Genomic DNA, 25,170 nt, shown 5'->3' with positions numbered 1-25,170 from the left:
CAATTGTTAATAGCGCTTTATACTATTACTAAAAATAGATTTTGTTACATGATAGCCTATGAGACCCCCCACACAGACTCAAACAAACATTGCGACCAGCTTAAAGGAAATGTGTGAGCGAGAGTTGTAAAATTGAAACAAAACGACGGAAAATTTCGTCAAAAAACGACTTAGCGTTCTAAAAGGAAGCGGCATGGTTGGTACCAAAGACTGTTGTTGGGGTGAGTGCAAGACAGACTCAAGATATGCAGATAAATGGCCAAAATCACTGAAAGAGTTAGAGGAATCGGGGAAGAAAGTATTTATTCCTTTCCCAAAACCTTCGCAAGACATGGCAAAGTGCAAGCGTTGGCTAGTAGCTTGTTCGCGTGAATTTTTTACGGAGAAAAACATAACAAGAAACACTTATATTTGTGCTCTTCACTGGCCTGGCGAAAAAGGTCCAACAGCCGAATTTCCCGATCCACTGAAGGCAAATCTAAGACCAGCGCAAGCAAGTCGAGCACGTGCTCCCAAGAGAAAAGCACCGAAAGAAAGAGAAAATCCAGCGTCAAAGAAACAGAAATTATTCGATGACAACTACGAGGAACAATTATCTAACGATATTACAGTTTCTGATGATCATGATCAGGAGTCACAAGAAGTTGAACCGACAGTCGACGAAAGCAGTTTTATTGATGAAGAATGTGTTGATGAGGATTGTGCCGTGATCGATACACACAGTTACGTTAACCCTTCAGGAAAGTTGGTTTCTGATCAAGGCTCTCAGACTATATATTCAAAATACGAGTTGTCTGCAAAGGTCGAAACTATGATTTTGAAAAACGACGTCTCTACAACGCAGTTACAGGGTCCTAAAATAGTGAGTACTTTATCCTACGAAAATATCGTGCAAGATGTAGCTCTCATGAAACACTTCACCGGCCTCAGGCCTTCCCAGTTTGAAGTTTTGCATGATTTTCTTGACGATGTTTGCCCTTTGGAGACAATCAACTACTGGAAAAGTAAAGATTGCCCAGCAACGGAGAATGCAAGAACTGGCCCAAAAGCTGATTTTTCATCAAGAGAAAAACTTTTCATTTGCCTTCTAAGACTGAAGAGGGGTTTTACTCTCAATACTATTGCAGCTCTTCTTAGTACCCAAAACAGGAAAATTAACTTTTCCTACATTGCAAAGATCTTTACAACATACATTCAGTTGATGTATGTAATTTTTAGAGACATGCAAAACTTTATGTTTCCAGAGAGATCCCAATTTAGCAGGTTCCTCCCTAAGGTATTCAAAACCATGAAGAACATACGTTGTATTGTTGATTGTACTGAATTTAGAGTGGAATGTTCCAGGAATTTTGCTAGGCAAGGAAACACTTTCTCTTCCTATAAGCACACCAACATATTTAAGTGTCTCATTGCTGTAACCCCCTGTGGTGGAGCATGTTTTGTTTCTGATTTGTTCGAGGGTGATATTGATGATGTTCGCATCTTCAAGGAAAGTGGCCTTTTGAAGCACCTTAAACCATATGACTTGGTTTTAGCAGATTGTGGTTTCACTGTGCAGGATCTCTTAAATCCTCTCCAAGTGCAATTAAAAATCCCATCATTTTTAAAAGGTAGAAAAACTCTTAGTGCTGCAGAGGAATTGGAAACACGTAGCATTGCAAAAGCTAGGATTCATGTAGAGCGTTTCAATGAACGCTTAAAGCAGTTCAAACTGGTCAGCAGAAGAATACCTTTGTCTCTTGCTCCTGTCGCAACTCAAATGGTAGTAGTTGCAGCATGCCTTGTCAATTTTCAGGCCACCCTTTGTAAGTAGACTTAATATTTTAACTTAAGTTTACAAGGCTCTAACTAATGGATGTGTATAGCAGGTCATCTTCTTATAATAATATATTTAATTTGAGATGTAAGGTAAATTTTGATTTTATTATCTATTGCTTCCAGCAAGCTATGTTTATATTCTATAAAACAGAACATTTTGAGAAATAAATCTTATTTACATTTCTACACCTGTACACAAAATGTGGATGCTAATTTTTAAAAAAATTTTCAAAACTCAAAGAAACTTCATTTGTAAATGTTGGAGGAATAAGTATTTGATTTGAATTTGACACCTGCACAAGATGCAAGTCAATGACAATTTTTTTTTATATAAACATATCAAAGTTTCTAATGGCCATTTCTCAGTCTAAGCATTGGAAAATTGAAATGACTTTGCTGGACAGAAATACAATGATATAAACATGAAAACATTAACTTTTAACTGAGAATAAACCAAATTACGATTACCCAACTACTGTACATTTTTTGTCGCTGTCATCAACCAAGATTCGAACACTGAGCAAACAAAGAAAAATGATTTCTACAAGAAAGTGTCCTTTTAAAGGCCCATGTTCACCCAAAATGCATTGCACACCCTGTGCTCCAGAAAAATGTTTCCGGGTAGTTGAAAATTGCTGTCTTCAGTATGTGTAGAGTCACATTTTGGCCAAGCATGAAAACAAGTGAACACCCCATCAAATGTGTCAGCCAATCAAAACACTGCATTGGACAAAAAAAGTGTTTCAAAACAACAACACAAATGTGCAAAGCCACTTGGGTGTACATGGGCCCTTAAAGCATGATTTGTTATCTCTTTCATTAAAGTGGACCCACTCCAGAAAAAGAATTGTAAAAGTAAACATGCTTATAAGTCCAAGAAAAGTTAAAATATTCTCAAAGATTTTTCATTTTAAACTTAGGCTTTTGTCGTCAAATTTTAAAGTAAGGGCAATAGTCTGACTATAACCAGGGCTAAAGAGAATTCCAAAATAAAATACAAAATTATACGAGTAGCAATCAATGTCAGATTTATGCTCTCTTTACCTTGGACCTAGCTACAATATATTAAAAAACTTAAAGAAAATCCCAGTGGCTCATGAAACATACATGAAGAACACCAGAGCCCAGAGCCCTTTTGTCTATATTCACTCAAACCATCATAAATGTACCACATATTATTATAATAAAAGGTACAAATGTAGTGACCCCCATTCCACAGTGTTGCCCCATACAGTGTAAAGCATTTCCCAAACAAAAACATTGATTGTGACGTGTTTGACAATCTAAGATTACCTCCTCTGCTAAGTAAATCAACTGAAAAAACAAGAAATGATTTCAAATTCAACATAACACGACGGCTGCTAACCCTCACCCCCGCGCAATGCCATGAGGTGTCTGCATGTCCATGTTCATCAAAAGTCACATCCTCATTGAAAGGGATTTCTTCTGCTGACTTGTTAGAAAATTTCCTTCCACACTGGGAATCAGGTGATTGCTGCCAGTCTTCAAGGGCATCCAGAAAAATACTGCTTGTGAGCTTGGAGGGCTGTGCAAGGGTGACTGACAGAGACTGCACTGAGTGTACTTGCAGCGGACAAGTTGTAAGGCAACAGGTTGTTGTAATGGTGCTTGTCAGGTATGGATGAAGGAGCATCAAGAAATAGTCATTCTCATTGCCATACAAGTCCAGGGTACCAGCAACAACTTTAAAATAAAAAATATAACACAAAAATTGAATTGAATATAATATTTTTATTATTACATAATCATTATTAATATACATTTTTCTTCTTATCTGACCAATCTTTGCCAACATTATTATTACTGAAAATAGTTAGCTCTATTATAAAAATACTCAATGACAAATTGTTTATGTCAGAGGTAAAAATAAAATCCTGGTAAGTTTTTTACCTTCAAATTCTTTTCTCTCCTAGCCCTAACCCATAAATAATAAGGTTACGAGACAAAGGAAAATATAGAGAATTGACCAAAGTTAAAATTCTAACCTGTGTTGAAATGTGACCTAGAAGTCTGTGTAAGATTAAATGATAATTTTTAAAAGGAAAAAGAAAACAGTTTATGCGTACCTCTTAGTTGCTGCCATTGTGGAATAGACTGCAAGATAAGCAACTTTGCATCTGCATATAGGCCATCATCTATGAGCTTAAGAGATGTCCTTATTATGTGAGCTGACTCTGGAAGGTCACTGAGCTCCACCTTGTGTGATTTGGTCAGAGCCTGAAAAATCATCAACCAATTATCCAAGGGACAAGTATTGGTAAGTGATATCCCAGTACTCGTCACGCCACCCCAAGGAAAGACAGTCAGCTCCTGGTCTTGTTCAGAAGCACAGTTTTTAGCACTGAAAACAACACTGGAGGCTGAGAGTAGAGCCTCTGCAGCATCAATTTCTTCTTGGCAGTATAAGCTCGGCTGGATAGACTCTTCAACCAATTCAGATTCTATGGTTCTGCACAAGTCAGGATATGACGGAGGTGACACAGGTGAACATGCAGCAGGTGTTACAGGATCCATAGTAGTGGGCGATGTGCATTCAGCGGCTGCAAATTGTTCTACAGACTCAAAAGAAGAAGTACATGTGGTAGGGTCTCCAGGTATTACACCACAATCAGGTGATTCCAAAGGAAACTGTTTGGAGGAATGCAAGCTCTCTGAGGGCTCATCTAAAACAAATGGCAAGAGATTCCTAGGGACACGCATTTCAAAGGACTCAGGGGCAATAACAAGCATCCACAATGCTGTCAGAAAACACAAAATGTTCTTAATGAGAGGCTCATCTCTTGGAATCCTTTCTACTGAATCAGGACCACTTGCTGCATGTAGAATAAAATCACAGTACTTTCTTCCTGTCACAAGAAGGATGTGTTGACACTGGTAATAATACGCATGGGTGCGCTTCAGGACACACTTCCCATCTTCTACTTTAAAGCATTGCCTACCGAGAATTTTCTTAGGCACTGGAGAGTTTTTGCACGTAACTGTCTCTACACTGTACTGTTTAAAGATTTTCAATGCCTTGATCTCTACAACAGTGTCATTTCCAACAAGGCCGTCTGGAGAACAACCAAGAAATGGGAACTCAGGGTTCACCCAAAATCCTGTAGGGGATACTCTTGTCTTTGTGGCATACTTCACTATAGCTTTTGGTTCACTTTCAAGGCCATAACGCATCCAGTATGTCTGAAAATGATCAGATGCAAGGCCCCAAATCTGGTTGGCAATAAACTTATTCGCTTCAATGGCAGCATTTGGCTGGGACTCACTAACAAGCTTCCCAACTTTGAAAGCACCGAGACACCTGGACGCTGTCAGCCTGCACCAGCGTTCACAGAACCATCTCTCGGATTTGCTCTGCTCCTGTGTTGCAGGCATTTCCATAAGAGCTTCCGGCTTTAAATTATTGTACAATAGTTTAACTTGCTTTAACAACATTTCTTTCCTCTCACAATCAAGTACGTAATCACTGTAGGTAAACTGTAGCTGAGTTTCCCACATTGAAACTCCTGTATCTTCAGCTTGAGACAAAGCTTGAATGTTTCTCAAAAATTTATTAATATGCTGCTCGTTTACCTCCCTATATCTGGCAGGCCTCGGATCAAACTCAATGACGGACAAAGTTTGCTTGGACCTCTTGCTTGGATATGTCGCATCGCTTACTCTTCTGGGATTTTTGTTTCTCTTCTTTCCTTTATTCCAAGAACATTCTTGGCTTGTGCAAGGTGTTTTCAACATTGTCCCATGTTTCTGAACATGGTCAAGGATACAAAATAAAACGGCTACAACATGACTACAACGACCTAAAGACGAAGCCCTGCAAGGATCACAAGAGGCATGAAGAACGGCACCACTGTTCACAGACAAAACAACAACAACATTGTGCGGCAACTCTGCTCTCATCGACGGCCAAACGTGAGCCCTCACTAAATAATGATCGCCGTTTACCGTGTCCATCATATCATGAACAAAGCCTGAATCCACGTACTTTCTTCCACTTTTCAAAGGTTTATCCGTCATGTGCCCCAGCCCATCTTCGATGTCTTCAGGATGATCGGAAACATTTTGGATTGATTCTAGCGCGTAGTAATGCACGTGCCCATAGTTGAAGAGCGAAGGAATGTTTTGGGACGGAAAAACACGCCAGCCAGTCGACGGAATACACGGAATGGATATCGATCCAGAATTTGTCTTTACATCAGAATTTTCTCGAAGAACTTTGGCAGCAAACCATTTTCCATGATCGATTGCCGGATCAAGGGTGTAATAATTCCCGCTCCTCACACAGTCTCTCACTCGCTGTACAAGATCTTCTCGTTTACCGCTTAATTTTAAGCCCCTACATTTTAACCACCGTTTTAGCTGGTCTACAGTGTATTCTTCCGGTTCTCTTTCAAATTTGGAGCCAGGAACACTGTCCTCTTCGGTCAGAACTGTAAGGGAATGAGGCGTACTACTCGCCATTTCCCTTGTAGCTCTCGAAGAAGTGGAGTTTGTTTGTCTGAGTCACGCGGGGGGTCTAAAATTTCATGACGTCATTAGTATAAAGCGCTACAAAACTACGCGCGTAGTTACCATAGCAACTGGAAACATTTGTATTGCGGAAAATAGTTGAAAGTACTTTTCGTAGGAATGTGCTTAGCGAAAAGTTAAAACCTTTTTCTCGACAGATTTAGCAACGCACGACGACTGAGCGATTTCTTTTAGAGAATACATAGGTCGTTGACATGAAGAGACTGGAGTCCTTGGGCCTAATACTTAGTCCAAAACAGTCATTACCTACTAGGCTTTAACTTAGAGGAAAATTATTCTTTTTTCGGAGGGAGGAAAAACCTTACCTTCCATTTTGGTACTATCTGTAACATTCGAAAACAACATGAAAAGTCAAAGCGCTATTAGCACAGTCACCCACTGCATCTCCGATTTGTCTCTAAATTTTTTCCTCTCTCACGAAAAGCGCAAACTTGCTCTTGCTGCGAAAACGGGTGAACTAAAGATCGACATCACAGTCATTCTTCGTGACGTACGCCACGCGTCAGCCGCGTGAAATGGTCGCTCAACTTCCTGGCATGCATCCTTCAGTTGCTCACGAGGGTGCAAAATTACGCCTATTCCGGCGCAAACAGATTACGCCTGTTATGAAGGCTAAAGCCTAATCAATTCAAGAGTACACATCGCTTCGCAAGCTAGCCAACCCTTTGGTTGTAGCAACCTTGGCAACACAAAGCAAGGAAAAAGGAAAGAAAAAAGAAAAGAAAGAAAGAAAACACAGAGGAAAACAGGACACATTACATAAGTAACTCCAACTGAAGTTGAAGTTCATTTATTTGTTTTAGCAGGTTGATTAATTTGGCAGCTGTAATAGCTGATGTGGACCTGCTGTCCTAACCCACCCATCCCACCCCAGGGGAGGACATCCATCACACAGTAATCTCGTGTGTGGGAAATTTTTCAAGTTAGGGCATGAAGAGCTCTTCATGCCCTATCTTGAAATCCACTCAGCCCCTGGGTCTCCGAGGATGGGATGGTAGAGGAAGTAATGCGTTTCCTTGGCGCATTGCCTTGGCGCATGCCTTGGCGCATTTTGTTTCCTCTTGCTAAGGTATCTCTCCCCCAATTCTCCTCATTCACCTGAATATTAGCTTAACATACACTCCAGGGCCTAGGGGGAAACACATAACCCCCATCTCTCCCATAGTGGAATTTTATCACGCCCAGAGAGCAGAATATTTGATGATTACTGTGTTTGCGCCTCTTGCAACGTGTGAACTGAGGGGACATCACGTAAGTCGAGAGAGACAAGTCCGAAGAAGCTATCAATTAAGGCTCCTTTCATTAGCTAGGGTAAGGTGTCTTATTATGGATGTTTTTTCGTGCGTGTGTTTTTGGTAATGCTTTAACGATCGATTGCAATTTCTTCTAACTTTCACCATGTTAAATGTATTTTTCATGCATGGACGCGCGACTTGGCAGACAGAGCTTTCGTCGTGTCGCACCTCTATTCTGTATTTTAATTCAAGGATCAGAGAATGTGAAAATAGACACTCAACAAATTTGTTGAATTTTCAGCTGTAAATGCATGTAATATGTCTTCTCAATGTCTGTTTGGAACACGAAGACGATACCTGTTTACATGTCTCCAATCCCAGCCTACATATACATTGCATGATAATGAAATCTCAACATTCACCGTGGCGTGGACTTGTTAAATTGCACGATGATAAGTCTTCGATCGCTGGAAAGTGAAATTTCTTTTCTCGCATTCATAGCTGCATTCCTAAATCTGTTGAAGGTATATTCAACCTTCACGAGCAAAACCGGAAAAACTGTCATCGGCAAACTCCACAATCTGCAGCTTTACGATCATTCGACCCTCCCTAAACTAAGGTTTGTTGCTTACGGTTTTCAGTAAGTTCGAGCCATTGCTTTCAATACCTTCCTAATTTATTATCCTTATTGTGTAGTGTCTTTAAAGGGATTTGGGTTTTTATTTATTTATAACAGCTGTCTGTCAGAAACGCATGAATATTGTTGGACTACAGTCACGATGAGTCAAGCTCCTTATCCACCCACCGGCCATGCTTACGGCCATGCTTACGGACCTGCTCAAGGATATCAAGCAGGTATATTGATAAAACAGTTGATGCAAAAATAAAATTGATGAATTATTCTATTGATTGTGATTAGACAGTGGACCAGTGGTTTAAAATGAGTTCCTAACTTCACAATGTAAGCATGTTTCAAGTGGAATATTTGCTTTGTCGCAAAAAGTTTTAGTTACAATTAGTAAATTTATCGTTTTATTTATTTACAGCAAGTAACAAGTGCTTGGTCTCCTTGATAACTCTTTTATCCCAAAGGGTTACCAGCATCTAATTTCTCCTTACGATATCATCCCTGAATCACACATTAAGGTCAGGAGAATAAAGGAAATGATCATCAACTAAAGTAGCTCTTGATTGTTAAACAAATTCTCCTTATCAGCACCTTAGGAAATGTATAGAGAACAGTATGGAGAATATGTTAACTGTAGATTGCTGCATATTTGAATTTTTTCCTTTCCAGGTCAACCCCAGATTGGTTTTGCTCCTCAGCCAGGATATGGTCCCCCACCCCCTCAGCAACCTGGCTATGGACCCCCACCCCCTCAGCAACCTGGCTATGGACCCCAGCCCCCTCAACAACAAGGATATGCATCCTTGGCCTTTACTGGTGAGTAAATTATATATAATTCCGATAATAACTGAATTGGCAATATCAATCAATGTGCTATGAAATACAATATAATTCTGATGAGAACCACTGATTATAGATTATGAAATGCATTTATTTAAGTATGCAAATTATAAAGTTACAAATATTTTTTTTTCTTTTGTAGTCTGCACACCAATCTCCACTGCATCCAGTTTAATGATAGGTTAAAGATTGAAAAAAGAGGTGTTTTGTTGAAAAACTGTATATGTTTGTAGGGAAGGGGACACACAGGAAGTTTGGGGAATTTTTGACTTGGGGGAAGATCGAAGCTTTGGTACATTAAGTTTTTCTTTTACACCAGAGACCAAATCCACTGAGAAATATTTTAAGGATTTATTTCCAATTTCTCAAGCCGAGTAGTTATCACAATTCTGTTGTTGGAAAAACATCAATTTCAGGCATGAGTTCTGCAAATAAAAATTTTCATGGGTGTCATGAGGATGGAGATCCAGAAATCCTTTGACCCTTCCTGTGATATTTGGATATACGGCTATAAAAACCTTCGATGTTCTTTGATTTCAATACTTTAATGCACACACTATCCACATGGCAGCCAACGAGTGCCACAACAACAACAACTTTCGCTATAGGCGTCACGGGATGCCTACAAACACAACCTTTTCACACTTCCACTACAATACACTGCACTTCCCCTGAATCCACCATTGGGAAGGGAAGCTGAATAAATATTTCACTGCACACTGTGCCAGCCAAAATATTTGCCACAGTTTTCTGATAATGAACTTAAGCATATATACAGAAAAATTCCTAATCAAATTAATCATTAACTTCTTCTTTTAATTTTTTTGACTTTTCTCCCATGATCAGAATCTGGCTTAATTTGCACTTATACGTCTTGTTCAATGTTATATATTAGTTCAAAACAGTTATTCTTTTTTTTTTGACAAAACCTAACATATATTAAGCATCATGGTTTTATATATATTTAGGTGTCCTTGTCATACACTAACTGCCTCCTGGTTAGCTCAATTGGGTAGAGCGCCGGATTGTGTTGTGCGGGAGGTCGAGGGTTCGAGCCCCGACTGGACCAATACTCATGGTCTTAAAATAAGTGAGGAGAATTTGCTACCTTTCCATAATATCAAGAAATGGATAGATATTCTAGTCTTCTCGGATAAGGACGAATAAACCGAAGGCCCCGTCTCCTGCAGGGTTAAGGGTAGGAGACGTTAATTTCCCACGCATGAGATTACTGTGTGGTGGATGTCCTCCTGTGGGGTGGGATGGGAGGGAAGGTGAGATCGTTACATGGAATGAAGCGGCTGCCAGAGGCCCCTGATAATTTTGACGTCCGATCTCAACTTTATCATTGTAACGAGACACATTTGTTGTTTAGAGTGCTTAAGACTTTCTTCTTCTTCTTTCTTCTAACATCAATGTATTTAACTTATCATGCTTCCTTTAAAATATTTATCCTAATGTGGTAATTTGATAAATAAAAAAATTAAATGTATTTCTTGACTGAATTTGTAAACTGATTTATCATTAAACAGGTAGAGTAGACAGACCCACATATTCTGGCTCAGATGTACCCTCTCAGGATGTGTTTGATAACCAGTTTGCTAAGCCTTCATCTCCATCTGCACCCCCTCCTGACATGTTTGCACATTACTCTGGATATGAACAAACACAATTTGGTAGGCTATGGTTTTTCCAAGTTTTTAAAACTTCATTGAGCACTTTACTCATGCTAGAATGATGGTTTCTGGTTCTTGTATAGAAGGTTTTTCTCCATGTTGTCTAGGTTTGATCCTCTCTCAGCAAAGCGCAGTGCTTGCAATAATTTCCACTTCAACCTGGATGCAGATGACTACAGAAGCTTACCTCATGGATGTCCTCTGCTAATTCTGATTTATACATTACTATTTATTTTATTGACATTATTATTTATTGATTATCCATGTTTGTGAGGTGGATCCCCATGCAACATAACATACACATAGCTTTTATGAGCTGGTAACTGTAATGTATGCATTTTGCTTCCCTGACCCTCAATAATTATGAGCACCTCATTTTGGTGTGTTTACGGGATGGCCATTTTGAATGTTGCAGTTGTTGAGACATGCTTTGAACAATAGGATAAAGAAGAAGTCGTGTTGAACTGAAAGAATACTTCGCAGTAACCAGTGATAGGTTTTTTTTATGTTGTTACAAATGTCTTAAGAAGTTAATTATCTAATCCAATTTCTAGGTTGTTCATTTGTTCCTCCTCCGCCCCCATATGTGCCCCCTCCTTCCTCACAGATGCCAGAACAGCATTTCCAACAGTAAGTTTTACATTAAAGACACTTCATGTATGGTCCTGAGGGTCAAACAGTTAGTTTTGTCATCCCAAGAGTACTACTCCTGATGCTTCCCGAGATGAAGTCGAGGGAAACATCAGAACTCTCAGGGAAACAATACTTACTAGTTTCACAAGGGGACCATACACTGATTGCTTTGTTTTATATTTAGACTTCACCTTAAACAATCATATGGCAAAAATATGCTGTTGTCTTCGGCGCACAGGCAACATCTATGCAGTTGTATGCCAGGAGGGATACATTGCTTTTATGACAGAACTAGATAGATGCAGGCTCTATATATAACCTGATAAAGCATCCACTTGGAAACTGAATTGACCAATAAGATGATGCATACTATGTTCATTATTATATTGGTTCATTGAACTTATGCATCCAGTCATAATGAGTGCAAGTTTGTGAAGAGAGAAAATGAAAATCAGTGACAAACCCTGAGTACTTCTACACATTATAGGGCCACTGCAATAACAGCTGAACAAGCTCAGGATGCAATGATTCAGTTTGTAAGTGAACACTGTTGTTATGGAACTGCTCCAGCAAGGGAAATGGTGATTAAAGATGTCGTTCCCTCAAGTGCTTATCATGTAAGTACAATTTTCCTTTTGTGTCCTTATTTAACCCTTTAATACCGAGAAGTGATGAACATGCAACTTCTTCCCATAATATCCATACATTATCCAGCAAACAGGTAATAAGATTACTCAAACACATCAGGTAGAAGTTGTCATTTTGATGTAACACCAAAATTCTCTCAACTGATTCGCATAAGGGAAATTATGTGTAGCAGCAACAGGGGAGATTTAACAATCAAATCTTTGGAGTTAAAAGATAAATGGTAATTTTGCCGTTTTTTATTCCAGAACGAATCAATAAAAAGATTTATATTGTAAGAAATAGACAACTTTTTTGAGAGACATGTTTCGGCATGCTTACGCCATCTTCAGTCAATGAGTAACAGAACTTGAGTAATTATATATTACAGACATGTAGCTGGAATGAATAAAATATATACAGTACGTATGATGTAATGCAAAAGCGGGTACTAATTACAACGTGACACTGGACATCAAAGGTGTGAACTAAAACGCTAGAAAAGTGCTGTAATGCTGTAATTGTTTGTTAAGTTCAGGTTTGATCTTATTTATTTGAAAAGCTTCTTTGGGTTTTAAATCAATTGAGTTGTTAGCAGAATCCAGAATACTAAAGCTAACAACTCAATTAATTTAAAACTCAAAGAAGCTTTTCATATAAATAAGATCAAACCTGAACTTAACAAACAATTACAGCATTATAATACTTTTCTAGCGTTTTAGTTCACACCTTTGATGTTTGGTGCCACGTTGTAATAAGTACCCGCTTTTGTATTACATCAAACTGTAAATATTTTATTCATCTACTTTTCTGTTATATAATTACTCACGTTCTGTTACTCATTGATTGAAGATATGGCATAAGCATGCCGAAACATGACTTGTCTCTCAAAAAAGTTGTCTATTTCTTACAATATTTATCATACTTGCTGCTACTACAACCTTATAAAAAGATTTATATTTTTATCTTTATCATTCAGATATTGGTATAAATATGTTACATTATTTTCAAGTTTCTTTTCACGGAATTTTACTTTTGCAGTATGCTCTAGAAAGTTTCTGTGAATCACGAAGAACTGAGTGGAAATTTGAACCTTACCGAGGTACTGACTTACTAAGTGAGAATTTGAACCTTAACAGGGCTAGTAGTAACTAACTTAGTAATATCATATCCTTATTGGCAGCATAGATTTTCTTTTAAGTATCATTAACTCTTTGTTTTACATGTAGAATTACTGTTGCTTATTTCTCTGAAAGTTGTTCTAGATTGCAGAGATACAGAGATGATCCTCCTAGAAATCCAGCTATAAAATAGAAGGAGAAAGGTTAATGTTAGCTCATGTTGTAGAGCACTGGACTGCGGGAGGTCAAAGGTTAAAGGCCCAGCCTGGATGAACACTTAATTAGGGTCTTAAAGTAAAATGACTTACGAGAATGTATTTCCATTGCTAATACCGCCTCCTGGTTAGCTCAATTGGTTAAAGCGCCGGATTGTTTTGTGCGGGAGGTCGAGAGTTCGAGCCCCGGCCGGACCAATATTCATTGTCTTAAAATAAGTGAGGAGAATTTCCTACCTTTCTATAATATCAAGAAATGGATAGATATTCTAGTCTTCTGGTATAAGGACGAATAAACCGTAGGCCCCGTCTCCTGCAGGGTTAGGGGTAGGAGACGTTAATTTCCCACGCACGAGATTACTGTGTGGCGATGTCCTCCCCTGGGGTGGGATGGGTGGGAAGGTGAGATCGTTACATGGACTGAAGCGGCAGCCAGAGGCGCCTGATAATGCTGACGTCCGATCTCAACCTTATCATTGTAACTAGACACGTTTGATGTTTAGAGTGCTTAAGACTTTCTTTCTTTCTTTCTACTTCCGGAAATGGTTAGACATTTTAGTCTTCTCGCAGGAGGACGATGAATCAATTTAGGCCCCGTCTCTTGCATCTTCTCTATGGTGGTTAGCAGAGAACATTGAAGAATCCTCGCACTTCATGCAAAGAGTAGCCGGGATTATGTAGCCTTTGTTGCTGTGTTCTGGGCTTGGTTTTGTCTATACAGGCACCCCATTCAAACCATCTTGAATGCTGAACTGGGACAGCCTGTCTAAATATTGCAAATAAAAAAGAAATGAATGAAATCTTTGAATTTTTAGGTCAGCCAATAGACAGCCCTGTTAATGGACCACCCCCACCCCCATGGAGCATCCCTGCCCAACCCCCTCAGTTGTTTAAGAATTTTACAACCAATATTGAAGTTCCTCACACCGCCAACATCAAAGTGAGTACAGTTCATTTTTTCGTTGTGTGATAGTGGCCCTCTTTTGACCCCCAAGTGTGACTAACATCTTATTTCTCCTTACGATATCACCCCTGAATCACACATTAAGGTCAGGAGAATAATGGAAATGATCACCAACTAGAGAAGCTCTTGATTGTTAAACAAATTCTCCTTGTCAGCACCTTAGGAAATGTATGAAGAACAGTATGGAGAATATGCAAACTGATGCAAAGGTGCAGAGGGTTAAAAATACAACTTATTATATAGCCCTCCCGTCCCCCGCCCCCCCCCCTTCTCCAGGATGTATATTAATTGAGTTAGGATGATTCTGATTCACGCTAAAAGAGAACAACAAAAAAAAGGCAGAACATTGCACCTCAGCGGGCTATGCATGAAAATATAAAACGAACTTGACAAACTTCACACGCTTAATTATCAATGCAGAAAATAGGGAGCCAATAGCAATGCTTGACTGCAGAACTTGAAGTCCCATCTCTGATGAATATAACTCCTTAGGACAACATATCCCAGGGTCAAATATGGGAGGGGTTCATAACTGTCAGTTTATTCAGCATGGACAATTTGTTATTAAATTTGTTATTAATGCCTTTAAAAGCACACACAACCCACAATTCCTCTATTCGCTCCGACGAAGGGCTAATGCTGGAAACGTCAGCTTTTGTAATCGTTACGGTGGCCAATTTACCATTTCAACTTTGTTGATATATCCAAATTATTATGTTTTTAAATAAGTTTCGTTTTACTTTGATCTCATATTTATATTGTTTCATCTCACTTTTATTCTCAGCCGTGTCATGATTGTATGGCTGTGGGATACAAGCGCTGTTACAAGTGTTGTGGACGTGGAAGGGTACGTTAATGCCAAAATCTTTAGTTTCATTCGTTTTAATAAAGAACAATGTTATTTGCTGGGTCACGGACGTGAAGGAAACTAAAATCATTCGAGTCCCCGCTCAAGGAATCGAATTCTAGATCTTAGGAATCGAAATCCTCAGATTTCGCATTCCTATGACCATCGGAGCTCGAAACCCGAAGATCAAGAAGACCTCGTAAAATCCGAATATCTGGACTTGATTACTTTTTAAATCCGAAGATCTGGGACTCGATCATTTGAAATCCGAAGATCTGGGACTCGATTCCTTTTGAAATCCTAAGATCTGGGACTTGATCGATTCCTTTGGAAATCCGAAGATCTGGGATTCGATTCCCCGTGAAATCCAGAGATCTGGGATTCGATTCCCCGTGAAATCCAGAGATCTGGGATTCGATTCCCCGTGAAATCCAGAGATCTGGGATTCGATTCCCCGTGAAATCCAGAGATCTGGGATTCGATTCCCCGTGAAATCCAGAGATCTGGGATTCGATTCCCCGTGAAATCCAAAGATCTGGGATTCGATTCCCCGTGAAATCCAGAGATCAGGGACTCAATTCCCCGTGAAATCCAAAGATCTGGGATTCCATTCTTCGTAAAATCCTAAGATAGTGGATTTATTGAATTTATTTACCTCTATTTTTGTTTGTTTAGTTGCGTTGTTCCAGGTGTCAGGGTTCTGGTCTCGTGCAAGGAATGGAGCAGAGGGGGCAGTGTATTAACTGCATGGGCAGAGGTTGGAAAACGTGAGTGTAGAGCTCTCTTAGTTTTCATTGGTTTGTTTGTTTGGTCTTCACGATACAGTCGAACCTGAACTAACGGCCACCTCTCTATAAAAAGGTCATCTCTTCACAACGGCCACATTCTTCTGTCCTTGAGGTGGCCGATGTGGAGAGGTTCGACTGTATATACGACAAAATCAGTGACACAGCTCTTGAAGATTTTAAAGATATTGTTGCGGTATCAACATTCCTACTCCTTCCAAAGAAACAAAGACTTTTAAAAATCTTTTTCGATTGCAGCTGCGAGGTTTGTAATGGCCACGGTCGAATAAAGTGCTCGACGTGTTTGGGACAAGCTCAGTTAAAAACTTTCATTCAGCTGACTGTAAAATGGTAAGTCAATGAAACGCTTTATATTTGTAAACTTCGCCATGTTCTATCAAGTATGGTTTGTAAACTTAAACTCTCGACGTTAGAAATTTGCCTAACAAGCGTAGAGGCTTCCTTAGAGATCACCTCATCTGGGAACAAGTCGCGGACGAGTCCTTGTCACCAGTTCCCGAGGAGTGACCTGTTGGTGGGCAGTCACCTGCGATTCGCCCAACAGATTTGTTTAAATCGAATGGATGAAAACTGTAGCTGCCTATTGAGCTGTTAAAAATTATAATTTTTACAAACAGTATTATTATAATCGTTATCATCATCATTTTTATAGTTAGTATTATTATTATTATTATTATTATTATTATTTATTTTTAAGGGAGAACAATGTATCTAATCATGTCGTGGAGAGAACAGATCAGTTGCCCGCTGAACTCATCGTTAATTCCCAAGGAACTGAAATATTCAAGCAAGAACTGCCAAGGGTGAGTTTTTTTCTTTTCTTACCACTAGACTATTCGTCTGACATCAACATAGCGCGCTTCACGACTGAGTTTCCAAACCAAAAGCAAAGTAATCATAACAGCCAATCAGAATGAGTGGGATATCACAGGCAGCCATTCAGAGCCTAAAATAAAAACAGCAAATTTGTCAAAAGCGCGAGAAAACGCGAGTGAGCAGATTTGTAAATGCAACATCAAAGTTAGCAAAAGGGACATGTGAGAAAGAGCTTCGGGGAGACTGAAGAACGAGAAAACTACCTGAATCGTAAGCCCATGAGAAATCAAAGTAAAAACAGGCAAACCGCCTAAAGCGCGGGAAAACGCAGGCGACCAAGTCGTGATTGGTTTCAGTTTCGCATCCGATTGGTTGAGTAGTGCGAGTTTTTGTACCAATCACAGAGAAGAGTAAAGCAAATTAAAATTAATGCAATCCTGGATTACTTATGACACAATTGAAAAGTGTTTTATCTCTTTCACCTTCTCGTTCCTACTAAACTACAACCATGTTCTCTGTGATTCTCATTAAGGTTTGGCCCATCACGACCTTTTTTGACCAGCAAGTAAATATGGGCTCAAAGAGGCTTGTGGACGAACACAGCACCAAGTGGCCTGCCAAGAGCATACTTATGCAGGTAGATAGGTCTTTTATCTAATAATTTTTTTAAACCAGGTCACATCAATAACTCTAATCTGCCATCTTTGGGTAAACAAGTAGTAACGCATCTCAGTAAAATAAATCGGAAATACACGTGGAATATGCTTACAACAGTAGTAAAAATAGTAGGATATTTAAAGGAGAGATTCTTACTGCTGTCCACTCGGCGTGGTTTGTACAGCTCTTTCTTCTTAGCGTCCTAACATTCGTGCTATACTAATTAGCTATGGACATGTCTTTGTCTCCAGCGCCAACAGCTACGAGCAGTACCCGTGTCTGAAGTTGCCTACCAGTGGAAGGAGCAATCAAGTCGCTTCTGGGTTTATGGTCATGATCACAAAGTGTATGCTCCAGACTACCCCCAGAAGTGCTGCTGCGGCTGCAGTATTTTGTAGAGCTGCCTTCGGAATCAGCAACAAGTAAACGCGGACTACATGATGCTTTCGGGACTTGAAGTTGTAAAGGAGGCGAGGTTTAGAGCATGGCTGAGTTTTTTACACGAGGAACTGGCCAATATTTATCTCTGGGGAGGATTATGGTTTTGTCGCGATATAATTTACTCGATCCAACATTCTAATAATCACCCCTCCATTGGGAGTCAATTATCTATAGTCTCCCCCCCCCCCCCACTTGATTTTCTGTTGGCAACGACTGTTTCCCTGCCTTCCTCTTGAACACCTCGTGCTACCCCCTAAAAAATCCTCCACCCTCCCCTTGGTGGTAAATGATGACTGCTCTCTTACAACCATGCCCTTGGTAATTTCATATCTTTAATAATTTGAAAATTTGAGTCACAAAGTTTTAAAAATAAATCATTTTATACACGTAATTTATCCCGCTTTACGAGAAATTGACGTCCAACGTAGTAGCATTTGTATTGTAAGAAATCAATAAAACTTTAATATAATCAGTTCGAAATTGCGAAGTGGCTTAGAATAATTAGACAAACAAAAAACTTAAAATGAACTCAAAGAGTTTTTCATGGTATGGATGAAAGAATTTCCGGTTGGCTTGGATCTGTCAGGAGTGAAACACTACTTCCGGTCCGAAAATTCAGCTATTTATCGAGATTTAATATTTTAGCGGGTGCATATGCAACCTCTCCTAGTAAATTGCTCGCAAGTCGAAAGTTTCGAATCACTCTTTGTTTTTATACAACAAAGTTTAAAAACAACCACAACTATTTTATTGACGTATTTTTACACTTTCATTATTTACATTTTCATATTGCTTAGTTACTTATGCAATAACAAAATTTTACCCAAGGTTACCGTGCACCTTCAGGGGTGTCTCGCGTGCAAGCGAAGTAGCGCGTCCGGTTTAAACTGTAGATTTCTAAGCCCTATATCAAATTAAAGCTTATAGGACTGACTATCAGACTATACCAAAAATTTGGAAAAAAAATTAATTGTCGAATTTTTCACGACTTCTAAATGCGAGCGCCAGATTTACCTTTTAAGAGCTACAAGTCAAAGGGAATTTGTTCGATTGCTCTCAAATTTTGACAGTAGCTAGTTTTACATGTAAACAACAAAAACGTGTCTCCAAATTTTTTATTACTAAATACTTTTTATTCAAGAGCGATCTTTGTTCGATCACTCCTTTTTTTAATCCTATTTCAAAAATGTTCTGTAAATTTTCACTGAAATTGAATATGGCAAATCGCAAATCACGTTTGTTTAGTACTTTGGTCCCGCTGGAAACGGAGGAACACATGAAATAAGCGAAAAACAAAATTCGCTTTGACATTTTATCACTCGACGCCATTGACAGAAGCGTTAACTCGAGCTTGGTTGGGGATTTACTGTGCAAAACATAGACGTAAAAACATCCGTAAAATTTCATTCCGAATAATTGTGAAGTGAAACCGAAATCCTCCTCTCTCCCTGACCTCTTTCTGTTCCTTCCACTTCAACAACTCTCTCCCATTCCTTCACTTTTCAGTTTTGCTTTTCCAGCCAGTTTAATTGTAAAAATGTTCTTTTCTCGTTTGATGATGAGCAAAATACCTGATTCTTTAGTCACTGGTGAGAAGAACGTGGTGGTCTTAATGTGGGATGAACTTCTTATCTCTCCTTATAATTAGTGGTTTTAGAATTTTTGGTTACTTGTCCCTTCACACATGTTTGATTTCGTACATCAGAACAAGAGGAAAATGGAACTAACCTGAAGCAGCATAAAATTGCTTATCATGGATGTCATCAGTTTCTTTTCCCATTTTTTCACTCTTGTTTTGTGTAAAGTTGAATTTCCTTTTAGAACACAGTGCAAAAAAACTCGCAGACTAACACTGCGATCGACGATCGAGGCATAATTAGCAACTAACGTGACGCCAAATATCTGTTAAATAACCTTAAAGTTTTCTGTTTGAGATGCTATTAATATTGACCAATTACATGAAACGCCTGATGGCATATTTGACATGCAAGATTTCTGAGAATTGTGTAAGTTTAGGTTGATTTCGGACATTCAAAGCTCAGTGTATAGCCGTGTCACTTGAGACAGACATGTTTTCAATCAGATAATGAACAATGTGTTAGAAAAGAGACTGACCATCATTTTCTTGAAGGTGTTAAGGAAGATTGTGACCTCTTCGAAAAAGCTCTAAATTTTTTCTCCTATCTCTCAACATTCCTTTTACTGCCTCGCCCAGACTGCCTTTCCTTCTCACACTCCATCTGTTTCTCCCTCCCAACCCAACATTCACTGTTAACACTGCATCTCTGAACGAAGGGTTTATAAAACACCGACTCCGCACAACTTGATGTTTTGTTATCATGCCCATACACACCTGAACATATCACAGAGTCACAAATAACTCGCGAGTATTTCTCCTATCTTACTGCCTCATCCAGGCTGCCTTTCTTCTCACACTCCATCTACTCACTCCCTCCTAACCCAACACTGCATCTCTGAAGGAAGGGTTTCTAAAACACCAACTCCGCACAATGATTAATTATCATGCTTGAATTACACACACACCTGAACACATCACAAAGTCACTCGTTACTCGCGTGTATTTTTTCGAAAACGAAGACCTAAGACCCGGTCTTCGTTTTCGAAGTACGAAAACGAAGACCCTGTAAACAGAAAACCGTAGAAATTACAAGTTAAACGCGCATTAAACAGTAACAACGCTTAGTAATATAATACATTACACTTCACGCGTTTCTTCCTATTATTATACTGCCCGTATTATTGTACTGCCCGTATTATTATACGGCCCGTCTTGTCAGTGTTCTGTTTCGCTATGCGAGCCAATTTTGTGTTGATATTCTCGAGGGTTTCCTCGGGTAAACTTACCACACATATTATTATTCTGGAACAGCAGGCAGAATTCCAACGCCAGCCGCCTTTGATTTATAGTTAGCATTGCGTCACAGAATAACAGAGAACGCGTTCTGTACGGGAAAAACGACTCTTGTGTTCTGTCAATAAATGATCGATTTCTACTGTATTTCGTTGCTAAAATAGATTCTGACAGTCGTTAAGCTTTCTCTGCTGGAAAATTTTCCTTAAAAAGTAAGCAATTCTTTTGGCTACTGCAGGGTGTTCGTTTTCGTAGTACAGCAGTAGAGACAGGCGGATTAAATTCTCCTCTCTTCTCCCCCTTTGATCCAAACTTTCTTATAAACTTTCCACTAAGATCAAATACCTGAACTCTGAAATTCAATGAATCACAGACCAGCAGGTGTCCTGCCTTGTTAATTGACAAACCACGAGGTTTGTTGAATTCCCCATCCCCCTCCCCCTTCTTTCCAAATTTGTACAAAAAATTACCATTTCTATAAAACACTTTGATACAATGTTCACTGAGTCTGACACTATGAGATATTTTCCAGACTGTATACAGTGAGAAGGACAGGTAAGAGAACCCTCACCCCCGGATTTACTTAAATAATGGCCTTCAGGAGAAAAGATCTTGATTAATTTGTTGTCTGAATCAGCAATGATTATATTTCCGTCGGCTATACGGATAAGCCAAGAGGATTAAACAGCGGGTGATCAAGATTTCCTTTACCCCCAAACTGACTCAGGTACTCACCCTGCTCACTGAACAATTCAACACGGTGGTTACCATTGTCCACCACTATAATATTACTGTTTCTATCAAAAGCTATCCCAGCAGGCCAGTTGAACTCTCCTTGTTTGTCACTTTTGTTACCAAAGGATCTTAAGTAAGTTCCATCGCTACTGAATACCTGAACCCCGTGGTTATCTGTCTCGGTCACTGCCATTTCATTACGTTCAATCGCTGCCACTCCCCAGGGATTGCGTAACATTTCAGGAGACGAACCTTGTTGACTTAAGGATAACACGGGTCTGAATTGTCTGGGTGAAACTTGAACCGAGAAAGGACTGCCGTGAACTGCTGCTTCGTACACTTTGACAACGGCCTTGCATCTTCCGGTTTCCTTGGCAAAGTAGCTGACTTTGTAGCTTTCATCGTTGCTATCTTTCACTTACACTTATGTTACACAGTAATGGCTGTGTTAATGTTTTATTTCCACAGTTACTCGGTCACGCTTTTTGCAACATTTTTGTCCTTTAGCATTTTTTGTTAGTAAAACAAAGTTCGCTTCAATTCCAACAATCGCTTCGGTGAGTCCTTTTCCTTCAGCAATTGACTGATGCGCCTTGGTTTCGTTGGGTCGAAAGGTAAATACACGGCCGATCCCTTCTTGAATTGTTTTTGCCTTTTAGGCTTCGTTTTCCTCGAAGATTAATTGACGCAGACCTTCAAGGTCACAGTTTAGTTCTTCGCGCTCATCATCGCCTTCATTCGAAATGATTGTGCCCATTGTCTCATCTAACTTTGCGAGCTCTACGTTTGTACTTCGTTTTAAAACCGTTTCAGCTTTTTTGACGGCTGTTTCGATCATTTTGACTTTCTGTTCCATCTCGATCCTTTGCGTTAGCAAACGTTTCAGGGGTTGTTGCGCCTTATGATCCGCTTCATTAAAGATTTCCTGTTTCTTGGCTTCAATAATAGCGATCATGCTTTCTACAAACTGTTACGCGCTTCTTACTTTGGCAACGTTTGCTTCGATGTTATGACAACTCTCGTCAAGTTTCGAGATTTTGTTTCTCATTCTTTGCGCTTTTGCCTTGTTGGATTCAATTATGGACATGACTTGCAATTTCTTTTCATTGGACGCTTCTTCCAACAGTATTTTAACATGTCCATCGTGAGCGGTTACAACGCCTGAAGAGCAAACTGTTTCTTCACATTCGACACAGAAGAATTTCAATCTTTTCTTTTCGTGGCCTTGTCGTGAACAAAATGCTGGTCGCTTTAAGACATCCTCGATGTCTTGATCCTCAAAATCATCATGAAAAAACGGAGAAACTTCTGTCAGTGGATTTTCAAAGGCTTTTTGTAACCTCTTGAATCTTGCTTCATCAGCATCTTCGCTCAGAAAGTATGACTTCAATCCAGTATACTTCTCAAGTGTGCGTTGAATGCAGCGTTCTAAAGAAAGCCACCTTGTAGAAGAATGCTCCAGCATCTTACCATATTCCTGGTTGCAAAGCTGCATGTACTCAATTAAGATCCCTTTCCGTTTTGTGCTTTTCTCAAACCAGTAATACTGATCAACGAGAAGCTCTTCTACACGTATTCCTATAATATTTGCAAATTCGTCATGCGCTCTACTTGCTGCAATGTGCGCCAAATGGCAAGGGCATCCCAATACATAGGTCTGAAATGAATTTTTTCTTTGAAGCGGGATGCCAAAGAATTTTGAGCATCCACCATTAAATTAGTGTTATCTACTGAAAGGCTGACAACTTGAGTCCATGGTATCTCATCATTCTCTAACTTTTCCTAGACAACACCAAAAAGAGTCTGTGCCTTTGACGCATCCCTGCCACTTGTCACACACATGTGATAAAAATGAGATGTAACAGTTTTGGCTCTTTCTACATCAAAAATTCTTACTGCTGCTGGATTCATCTTTTCAACATCTGTATCACTTGACCCATCAATCCCAATGCTGAATGGATGTTTCTGACAGTGCTGTACAACATAGCTGTAACAATGTGGTCCCAGGGCCTTATTGATGATAGCCATAGTCTTTGTTCTTGCACATCCATACTGCTTAGCAATTTCGCTGTCCGGAAATATTGCCCTAAAGAGTGGCCTAAGGTGATCTGAAGTTGCAAGCGGGAGGTTATGTTGGATTAGAAAATTGGTTGTTACGACTTCGCTCTGGTAAGACTTTGTTTAATGCTCTCACCTGAACCAAACATGCCCGCTACTGATGGCTGAGTATTTGCTGCTTTCGTCAGTAACTTGTGAGATTCTGTACTACAATGATCTTTCACGTCTTTTAGACCCTGGTGGTCACACCGTATTATCTTGAGACAAGGCACACAATAAAAAGAATGCATGTCGTTTCTTACTACTTTCACGGGATATAGACCACTTTCATAAATGGCTGCCGGATTAATATTATTTTGTTTGAATTTAAATTAGCCTTTCTGGCCTCGTTCTCCAGTACAAAATCCAAAAGAATACATTATCTCAAGCGAGGCCAGAAAGGCTAATTTAAATTTAAACAAAAGAATATTAATCCGGCAGCCATTTTTGAAAGTGGTCAATAAGTTACTCCATTCAATCTTAAATGTTGAACGATACTTAGCTGCTCCAAGGGTAGCTGATTTCCTTTTCTTCGCAGCAGATGGCTGAGGTTCCGAAGTATCAGTGTCTGAGTCATTTGGAGAACCTTTTTTACTCTCGAGTGCTGGACGGGTAGCCATTTTGAAATTTGTGTTTGAAGAAGCTTTCCCAGAGACCTAAGCGCACTTGGACTGCTGGGACTGGCACTTAGGTTCAGTCTCCAACCGTCGGTGTCTCTGTGCGCCCGCGATCCTCTGGTGGTGGGGAGGATCGCGGGCGCACCGAGACACCCACGGCTGAAGACTGAGGCCCACCCTAACTGCCATTTCTTCACAGATTAGTTTTGCTAAATTCGGCTGTTATGAGCAAAGACTTCTGGATATTACTTTACACCTTCCGGTATTGTTTGACATTTGTAAGGGTTTCTGCTTCACCGTGAGATTAAGAGGCAAAACCGTGAGACCGCGAGTTGGCATCCTAAACCGTGAGTCTCACCGCCGGTCAAACCGTGAGGGTTTGAAGGTCTGCGTTTTGCTCGAGTCACTTTGCAGAACATCTCAAGCTTCGCTGCAGTTTTTTACAAATTAACAAATGGTAAACACCACAGCGTACACTATTGAGTTATGGATGCACGCGGGAGGTTGCTAAGCACGAAAGAAGCGTAAGAGTCGCTCGAGGCGATAGCCGAGAGCGACTCTAGCTTCTTGAGTGCTTAGCAAACCTACCAAGTGCATCCATAGCTCAATAGTGTACGCTGTGGTGTTTACCATTTGTTTTATAACATAACATTGATACATTGTACCTAAAGAGTTCCCTTTTATTTAACAAATCTTACGCGACCAGAAAAAACAAGCGCGCGCGGAAAAATAGTCTTTCCATTTGCTCACGTCAGCAGCGTACACCCATGGGCAAATGGGGGACGCTAAATTGACCAATAAGAGCGCGCGCTTTACTTTGGTTATGTTATAATATATCTCATTTTGCCGGCCGAGCATAATTTTTGAGCAAAGACTTCGGTCATGACCTTTGGCGATAAATAACATTCATTCTTTATTCTCTCTCGCTCTCAAATCACTTTCAAATTGGTTTTTCTGCAAAAATTGATTTCGAAATAATT

General features: G+C 39.7%; 3 protein-coding genes and 1 pseudogene across 5 annotated transcripts; 2 read left to right on the top strand and 2 right to left on the bottom strand.

The window, feature by feature from the left end:
- Positions 1–3: 3 nt before the first annotated feature.
- LOC148729942 (uncharacterized) lies at positions 4–2,004 on the top strand. Its single transcript, XM_088760280.1, has one exon. The coding sequence runs from the start codon at positions 194–196 to the stop codon at positions 1,811–1,813; it is 1,620 nt and encodes a 539-aa protein (XP_088616406.1). The 5' UTR covers positions 4–193; the 3' UTR covers positions 1,814–2,004.
- LOC148729941 (uncharacterized) lies at positions 1,905–6,311 on the bottom strand. Its single transcript, XM_088760278.1, has 2 exons — positions 3,906–6,311; positions 1,905–3,522 (listed from the first exon to the last, which is right to left on the bottom strand). The coding sequence occupies exons 1-2, from the start codon at positions 6,295–6,297 to the stop codon at positions 2,870–2,872; spliced, it is 3,045 nt and encodes a 1,014-aa protein (XP_088616404.1). The 5' UTR covers positions 6,298–6,311; the 3' UTR covers positions 1,905–2,869.
- Positions 6,312–7,520: 1,209 nt separating this feature from the next.
- LOC111337262 (protein SSUH2 homolog) lies at positions 7,521–18,341 on the top strand. Of its 3 annotated transcripts, XM_088760283.1 has the most exons (15): positions 7,521–7,677; positions 8,103–8,220; positions 8,338–8,456; positions 8,899–9,045; positions 10,602–10,745; positions 11,300–11,375; positions 11,866–11,995; positions 13,044–13,104; positions 14,154–14,278; positions 15,087–15,149; positions 15,825–15,916; positions 16,193–16,285; positions 16,653–16,758; positions 17,304–17,408; positions 17,680–18,341. In XM_088760283.1, exons 3-15 carry the CDS (start codon positions 8,381–8,383, stop codon positions 17,824–17,826), a joined length of 1,365 nt encoding a protein of 454 aa, XP_088616409.1. In that variant the 5' UTR covers positions 7,521–7,677; positions 8,103–8,220; positions 8,338–8,380; the 3' UTR covers positions 17,827–18,341. The 3 variants fall into 3 exon arrangements, with proteins under 3 accessions (XP_088616409.1, XP_088616408.1, XP_088616410.1); XM_088760282.1 differs by lacking the exon at positions 8,103–8,220; XM_088760284.1 differs by lacking the exon at positions 8,103–8,220 and having other exon boundaries at positions 7,523–7,677; positions 8,349–8,456.
- A 4,913-nt stretch (positions 18,342–23,254) lies between these two features.
- LOC148729940 (uncharacterized) lies at positions 23,255–24,193 on the bottom strand (annotated as a pseudogene).
- Positions 24,194–25,170: the final 977 nt, after the last annotated feature.

This window comes from Stylophora pistillata, chromosome 5 (genome assembly GCF_964205215.1).
Source record: "Stylophora pistillata chromosome 5, jaStyPist1.2, whole genome shotgun sequence".
Classification (NCBI taxonomy): domain Eukaryota; kingdom Metazoa; phylum Cnidaria; class Anthozoa; order Scleractinia; family Pocilloporidae; genus Stylophora; species Stylophora pistillata.
This window is presented reverse-complemented; position numbering and strand designations above follow the sequence as displayed.

Coding starts and splice junctions, on each gene's coding strand:
- LOC111337262 (XM_088760282.1), top strand. CDS start 8,381: ATGAGTCAAGCTCCTTATCCACCCACCGGCCATGCTTACGGCCATGCT. Junction 8,457..8,898: donor TGCTCAAGGATATCAAGCAG/GTATATTGATAA, acceptor TTTCCTTTCCAG/GTCAACCCCAGATTGGTTTT. Junction 11,996..13,043: donor TTCCCTCAAGTGCTTATCAT/GTAAGTACAATT, acceptor TTACTTTTGCAG/TATGCTCTAGAAAGTTTCTG.
- LOC148729942 (XM_088760280.1), top strand. CDS start 194: ATGGTTGGTACCAAAGACTGTTGTTGGGGTGAGTGCAAGACAGACTCA.
- LOC148729941 (XM_088760278.1), bottom strand. CDS start 6,297: ATGGCGAGTAGTACGCCTCATTCCCTTACAGTTCTGACCGAAGAGGAC. Junction 3,523..3,905: donor ACAATGGCAGCAACTAAGAG/GTACGCATAAAC, acceptor TTTATTTTAAAG/TTGTTGCTGGTACCCTGGAC.